The sequence below is a fragment of the Humulus lupulus genome, chromosome 8 (assembly GCF_963169125.1).
Source record: "Humulus lupulus chromosome 8, drHumLupu1.1, whole genome shotgun sequence".
Classification (NCBI taxonomy): Eukaryota; Viridiplantae; Streptophyta; class Magnoliopsida; order Rosales; family Cannabaceae; genus Humulus; species Humulus lupulus.
The window spans coordinates 85,935,951-85,943,117 of record NC_084800.1 but is presented as its reverse complement, the minus strand read 5'-3'; the positions used below and the strand labels follow the sequence as shown (position 1 = coordinate 85,943,117).

General features: G+C 44.5%; 2 protein-coding genes across 2 annotated transcripts; one reads left to right on the top strand and one right to left on the bottom strand.

Annotated features, from left to right (window-relative positions):
* Nucleotides 1-427: 427 nt before the first annotated feature.
* On the bottom strand, nucleotides 428-1,953 carry LOC133795747 (uncharacterized). Its single transcript, XM_062233203.1, has 3 exons — nucleotides 1,507-1,953; nucleotides 1,027-1,373; nucleotides 428-955 (listed from the first exon to the last, which is right to left on the bottom strand). Exons 1-3 carry the CDS (start codon nucleotides 1,880-1,882, stop codon nucleotides 428-430), a joined length of 1,251 nt encoding a protein of 416 aa, XP_062089187.1. The 5' UTR covers nucleotides 1,883-1,953.
* Nucleotides 1,954-6,381: 4,428 nt separating this feature from the next.
* LOC133795746 (uncharacterized) lies at nucleotides 6,382-6,954 on the top strand. The gene has a single exon (XM_062233202.1). It carries the CDS (start codon nucleotides 6,382-6,384, stop codon nucleotides 6,952-6,954), a length of 573 nt encoding a protein of 190 aa, XP_062089186.1.
* Nucleotides 6,955-7,167: the final 213 nt, after the last annotated feature.

Below are 7,167 nucleotides of genomic sequence, written 5' to 3'. Positions count from 1 at the left end.
TGTTTGTTTTTGGGCTGACTTGTAAGTTTAGGAGTCTAAAATAGCGCTGACTTGTAAGTTTAGGAGTCTAAAATAGCCGTTAAGCTAACTTGTTTTACAAAGCTTAAGTAACTTAGAATTTTTCAAATTCTAAGTTAAAAACTGATATTCGTGTAACAAGACATTTACGCTCATAAAAAGTTAGAGCAATAAGAGCATGAGGAAGTATATTTGGTGTGAACTTATGGAATGGTAAAAATTTCTAAGTTAAAAAACTAAATTCTCATGTGAAATTAAAGGCATCTAAAAACTTTGCTATGCACAATAAAAACTTAAAAGTTTGAAATTGTCAGCAAGGAAAGAGCAAAGTGCTAAATGTCAAAATAGCTCACTAGTTCGAGCAACAAAATACAAAGTAAAGTAGACTGTGATGAACTATGAGAGGGAGTCACAGGCGAGCTCCTCTAGAGGGTTGTTCGACTCCCTCCTCTGCCTCAGCTGCTCCTCTCGCTCGAAATGATATAGCAGAGCAGGTTGGGGCGAGTGCAGGAGGGTTGGCAGCTTCTTCAGCGGCTCTTGCTTCACATCTGGCAAGATCCTCTGCTTGGGCCTCCTTGGGGAAACAATCAAGATTAAGAGGCTTGTTCAGCTTCCAGACCTTATAGAAGCAGTCAAAACTGGCCTCCTCAAAGCGAATCAAGTCAAGCTCTTTTTCTTGCTTCAGCTCTTCGTTCTCGCTAATCAACCTCTCATTGTCTCGAACTAACTCTTTAATATCAAGGGATTGCTTCTCCAATTGAGTTGTCAAGGAAGCATTGTTTTGAGCCTGCTTTTTGAGAGACTCGTCCCGTTCAGCTATAGTTCTCTCTGCTTGCTCCAGCTTGGACCTGGCCTCCACCAGTTGATCGTCCTGCACCTTGATCAGCTCCTTGTAATCTACGGCTCGAAGCTGAGCATGACCAATGGTGACAAGTGACTGCATGGAAGACAAAAAGTTAATACAAGTAAAAATACTAATAACAAAGTATCTCGAGGAAAAATGCTTACCTTCATCAATTGAGCGAGTCCTCTCTTCAAGACAACTTCGACACTAAGTCGAGGGTAGGAGTCTAGGCTTTGAAGCGTCGATGCATCACGGCCAATATCCTCAAGAAGCCCCTTGCCCAGGTCGCTAACAGCACGAAAAAGCTCACTCGAACTACCCTGGTGAGTAGGAGTTAGGCTCGCAGAAGGAGGAAGGGAAGAGGGGGTCAATGGCGGAAGTGTAGTCGGTCCCCCAGGTTGCCTCCCTTGACTTGGCGGTACTACCTTCTGAATCTTCTGTGGAGGCATAGAGCCACTTCCATCACCAGTTTTCCTCTTTGAAGCAACGCAATCTCTGAACATGTCTGAATCTGCCAAGGATGAAAAAACAAGATTGTTAGAGAAATAAACATAATGAAACATATGCAAGTGTATACTACAATTGTGATACTCTCTAGTTACCAATTATAAAAAATATGCCTATTTTCACTAGGCATGTGTTACCTGCGTTGAAGATCTGATCAAGGAACTCATCCTCGTCGTCCGAGGATGAGCTAAGTTCCCCTTCAACCTGGATAGCTTTTCCTTTCCCAGGTTGAGCGGGAATAGTAGATCTACGCTGAGGATCAGGCTCTCTAATGACTAAGTCGCCAGGTCTACGGGAAAGCGGAGAAGGCCCAGGAGAATGCCGATCAGTCATTTGCTCTGTGCCCTCGTTAGACTGACCAGGCGTGTCGTTCTCCCCGGTGGTACTTTCCACCACCAGATCCTGCTCACATGGCACCAGACTCACCATCTGAAGAAGGTCCAGCGTGACCAACTTTTTTACATCCTTCTCTTTAAGACTCATGTTAGCCAATTTCTTGGCCCGCCTAAACATCCCTTCAGTAGGCAATGGTCGCTCAAACGGACCCGAGCGCGTAAAAGCCAAGTTGTTGGCCTCAATATCCAATGTGAGGAAGTATTCCTTATGATACTTCCCGGCGTTTGACTTATGGGAGATGCCATTGAGATATGTAACCCCCCTATGCCTGTGATAGAAATGGAAGAAACCTGAGTTGTTGTGAGAAGGGTTGGTCCGAAGATCAAACAGGTAATGCACCTCGTGAGGGGTGGGCTCGTCCCAACCATTCAGAAAATAAAGAATATACAGCGCAGAGAGTGCCTGTATCCCATTCGGCGTGATCTGAAATGGGGAGATGTTGAAGTAGTCTGCTACGGACCGGAAATAGATGTGCAGCGGGAGTGTTGCTCCAGCTTGTACATGGTGCCTGGACCAGGCGCAGTACCTTCCACCGGGCCTATTGGCTCTTTGATGTGAGCCCGGACATGTCACGTTTGCCCCGCTCAAGCCTAAAGCTTCAAGATGTTTCTGGAATAGCGCGGGAGTAAGTTTGGAAGCTTCGGCAACGAACCAGGAGGGTTCTTCTTCTCCCTCATCACGTGGCTTCTGGACAGCCAAATCCTGAATCGCGGTAGCAAGTTTCAGGGACGGCTTTCTTGAAGCTGTGGTAGTGCGGGTTTGATTGCGCTGTACCACCTTCTGTACTGCTCTGCGAGCGACCTGCGGATCGTGTTCCTGAGGGAGCCTGTTAGATTGCTTCACCCTCATCGTCGACTCAGAAGTTTGTCGAAGGAACTGTTCCTCGTGGAGAAGATATAAGGCTGAGCGAGGGAGGATCTGTTTGAAGCGGCGAAGACGATCCTCTGGAGTGTAACCGGTAGACGAGCCTGGCGAGGAATCGCTATTCAAGGGAGTTTCGATTGTCTGCGGGGCAGATGATTCAGAGTCCGTATGATTGTCACCTCCCCTGTAGTCAGAGCGATTCATCTACAAAAATGAATAAAAAATGGGGAGGTGAGTAACCAAACAGAAAAAATTCATCAAAAATAAGATTTATTTTTATACTTGGAAAATTTTTTCTAAGTTATAAAAATATAGCGCATGTGGAAAAAATAATTTTAATGCTCAAAAGTGCCTAAAAGGCACTTAAAGTATTGAACTTATTAAACTTTGTAGGAGGCATTTTTGGGATTTTCCTATAAGGCTAGGTTCCTTATGTACGCAGTTAACATACAGAGGTTGATTACATGTTTGGAAGGAAAAAAGGCCAAAGCCTAAGAAAAGTATGTATGGTCCGATCGGACCACATTTTGAGCTCAGGAGGGAGGTTCTATGCATTCGATCGTACATAGCTTGGCTGGGAGGGCATTCGACCTTACCTCCATGCGAGCCTAACCCCAAAGCGCCTGTGACACGCCCGATCGGACGAGGCATGACCAAAGAGATGTTCAGAGCCTATGGGTCAAAGAGTCGTGCATCCACGCGAGCCCAGAAAAAATAAATAAATAAAAATAATACAATTGGTCCAATCGGACACATTCCAGCCAGGAGACGTCCTGCCTCGCCACCGCACGAGCCTCGCGCAAGCCTCCCAAACGTCCGATCGGGCGTAGCGTGCCCGAGGAGAGGTGTGCACCCAGGTCCCGAGAGTTCGCCTGGTGTGCCTCGTGCCTCCAAAGCTTCTAGCCAGCAGCAACAAGTTAGGTTCGATCGGGCATTGGTGTCTAGGGAGGTTCGGATTTAACTATTAAAAATCTGGGCACTAAAAAGCAAGGGGAAGAGCGTGTGGTCCGATCGGACCACACACTTATCTGAAGTATTTCAGAGCCCGATCGGAGGTGGTTGTCTCGCCTCGTTCAGAAGGAACGCACACCTCGAGCTCGACCACACTCCAGCGTCCCCGATCGAGCATGGGCTCACGATGAAGACAAAGTGTGGTCCGATCGGACCACACACTTATGCCCAGAATTTCTGGGCAAAACTAGGTAAAAAATGGTCCCTAAATGGCATACTTTGCCTACCCCGAATCCTAACCAAATAGACAGCCCTAAAAATCCCTAGCCTCAAACACATTCCATCATTTACACAAACAAAAAACAAGATCAAAACATGAAAATGAAAGGTTTTCTTCATGTTCTTAAAAACCCATTACAATATCAAAACCCTCAAAACCCATGTTCATGTTCATGTCAAAATAGCAAAAATGTCTTGAAATTCCTATGAAATTAAGGGAAAATTCGGGTTACCCATGCCACAAACCTCATCAAAACAATAAGCAAACACATTGGGCAAAACATATTCAAGAACATTCAAGGCACTCAAGCATTTCGGCCATGATTTTTTTTAGAATTTCTAAAAAAAAAAAATGTAACAATCTAAGAGGCATGGAGAAAGGAGGCTTACCCAAGGTTGGAGAACTTTGAGTTTGCTTGGAGGGTGCTTGAAGATGAAGGACTCCCTTTGAAGCTTGTGAAGTCGGCAAGGTGGGGAATTTCGGCCAAGAGAGAATATGGAGGGTTTTTAGAGTGATTTTGTATATGTGAAGAAGAGAGTGTAGAGTAGGGATATTTAAAGGGAAAAAAGTGGCTTTTTCATTTACTTTTGGACCTTTGGTATTCTGGGATTATCTTTCCTCCACGATCATGGGTGGATTTTTGCAGTGATCGTGGGTCTGCTGCATGAAGATGAACAGTTATTATTTTTTATAATGACGTCAGCCGGAGAAAAAGTTTATTACGTGAATAAATCATATAATAAACTTGAGGGGCAAATGTTATCCCAAAAATTTGAAAAGAATGACGTGGCGGTGAAATGGACACGTGGCATGAGTTAGTAGGTTGATCTGGCTTAGTAATGGCCTAATACATTAGTTAAGGAATGGGACAGAGGGTCAATCCAAATACGCCCAATCGAAGAGAGTATTTAGACTGGGGGTTGCTTGGCTCAGACCTCAGTTTAAAGACCCATATAATTAAATTGGTGCCAAGACCAAGAAAGTGAAGGGGAGGTATGAATTTTAGTTCAAGATATAAAAACGGTAGGTCCGATCGGACCTAGGCTTAGGAGACCTCTTGTTAAGCTTGGTTCGAATAAGTTCAAAAAGAATAAGGCTCAAGTTTTACTCAAGGGGAAAGCCACATAGTGGTCGATCGGGTATGATATGGAAGAAGTGAACTTGGGCTTGAATGAAGTGAGGAGTAGAAATGGTGGTGTCCGATCGGACATGATGCGTGTGGATACTTTGGACCATTTTGGTCCAAAGGGATGACTATGACCGATCGAACATACACATAGGAGGTACCTTGGACCATTCAGGTCAAGGAGAAGTAGATGGTGGCTCGGACCACCTTGGTCCGAGGAGAAAAGCCTAATGCCCGATCGAGCGTTTGGTTGAGCGAAGAGGTTCGAACCTTGTTGGCCCAAGGAGAAGGATGTGTGCCCGATCGGACGTGGTACTTATGAGTACCTTGGACCATTTTGATCCAAGGAGAGGTGGTGGCTCAGACCACCTAGGTCCGAAGAGAGAGAACCAAGGTCCGATCGGACCTTGGTTAAGCAAAGGAAGCTTGGACCATTTAGGTCCAAGGGGCATTATGCCCGATCGCACAAGACCTCCCCCGATCGCACATGACCTCCCCCGATCGCGCAAGACGCCTGCAGGAGCGCTTGGACCATGTTGGTCCGAGGATAAGCTAGGAAGAAGATGGCTCGGACCATCTTGGTCCAAGGAGCAAAGTGTAAGGTCATATTGGACCTTGATTGAAGGAGTCAAATAAGATGGTTTGAACCACCTTAAGCCAAAGAAGACAACCATTGTGTCCGATCGGACACAATGGAGAAGTATACCTCGAGTGTAGTTGGCCTTTGGTCCAAGGATAGCCATGCGTATGCCACCTTTGACCTACGTAAAGCTTGAAGAATAGTCAACATGCATGAGAAGCTACGTCAAACTGCCCGAAACTACTTCAGTGAGAATTGGTCCAAGCATCCGGGAATCACTCAATCTTCACTCGAAATTAGGGATCAGTTATATTTTGAATGTTTATTTTGTAATATAAATATTAGGTAAATAATAGAATATCCCTATCAAAAGGGGATATCAGTTGAGAACCCAGGTCTATAAATAGGGACTTGGGAGGATCGTAAAAGGACTTTTTTGGCAAAATCAAGAGTGAATCTGTATTCTAGAGAGAGAAAGTGTGTTGTTCTTGAGAAAAACCCATTTTTGCGTTCTGGAATATCTCACACTGAAGAAACTCAGTTGACACGGTTCATCTGATCTTGAGTGCGAATACAGTAATAAAATCTCTAAGTGGATTAGGCTATTACCGATCATCGGGGCTGAACCACTATAAAAACCTCGTGTTATTTACTTTCGTTCATAAAAAACTGTCTGTTGTCGTTTATAATTCTCTTGAAGGTTGTCGTAGTTGACGTTCTCACGTCGTTGGCTAAATTCACAGTCAACAGCTGCAATAGTTGATGCTAGAGACAAGCCGATAATTACTTTGCTAGAAAAGATTCGTTATTGGCTAATGAGTCGGTTTTTCAATAAGAGGGAAAGTCTGAAGAAGTGGATACATCCCGTGGGGAAAAGAATATTGCAAGTAGTGGAGAAGAACAAGAGTATTGCCAAGAATTGTCTGACTACTAGGGCTGCAACTTATCAATTTCAAGTTGACTGCCCAAATAATGAGTCATTTGATGTTGATTTGCAAAAAAGGACTTGCAGTTGCCGAAGATTTCAACTCACTGGTATCCCGTGTGGTCACGCACTGGCTGCCATATGGACAAGTGGGGAAGAGATAATGGACTATATCCATGAATGTTATAAGAAAGAGGCATTTCTGAAAGCTTATGCAGGAATCATATACCCTTTGCCAAGCCCAGAGCAGTTGCCAGAGACTGGTTTGAACCCTATATACCCACCTTTTGAAACTAATCTGCCAGGGAGACCAAAAAAGGCCAGAAGAAGAGAGTCTGATGAACCACCCCACCCCCAAGTTCAACAAAAACTCGAAGGTTTGGTCAGATCCACTTGTGCAAAAAGTGCAAACAGCCAGGCCACACAAGCAAAACATGCCCCAACCCAACAAATGCTCAGGTAATGCATTATTATAACAAATAGTCATGTCTTTTGATGAAAGATTACACCAGATTAACTCCATGAATTTTTTATTTGTTAGGTTCCTGCTAAAAAGAAAAGGGGTAGGCCACCGGCTGCAAATCCCACTGAAGCAACAAAGAAAAGAAAAGAACGATTGACAAAGCAAAAACAAAGCTTTTCTCAGCAAGGGGGTCCCAAAACTCGAGCCAGACAA

Bases quoted from the DNA above. Each gene is read 5' to 3' on its own strand.
- LOC133795747 (XM_062233203.1), bottom strand. From the start codon at position 1,882: ATGTTTAGGCGGGCCAAGAAATTGGCTAACATGAGTCTTAAAGAGAAG. The intron at 1,374-1,506 runs GTAACACATGCC...CATCCTTGGCAG, and splicing joins TGATCAGATCTTCAACGCAG to ATTCAGACATGTTCAGAGAT. The intron at 956-1,026 runs GTAAGCATTTTT...TCTTCCATGCAG, and splicing joins GACTCGCTCAATTGATGAAG to TCACTTGTCACCATTGGTCA.
- LOC133795746 (XM_062233202.1), top strand. From the start codon at position 6,382: ATGAGTCGGTTTTTCAATAAGAGGGAAAGTCTGAAGAAGTGGATACAT.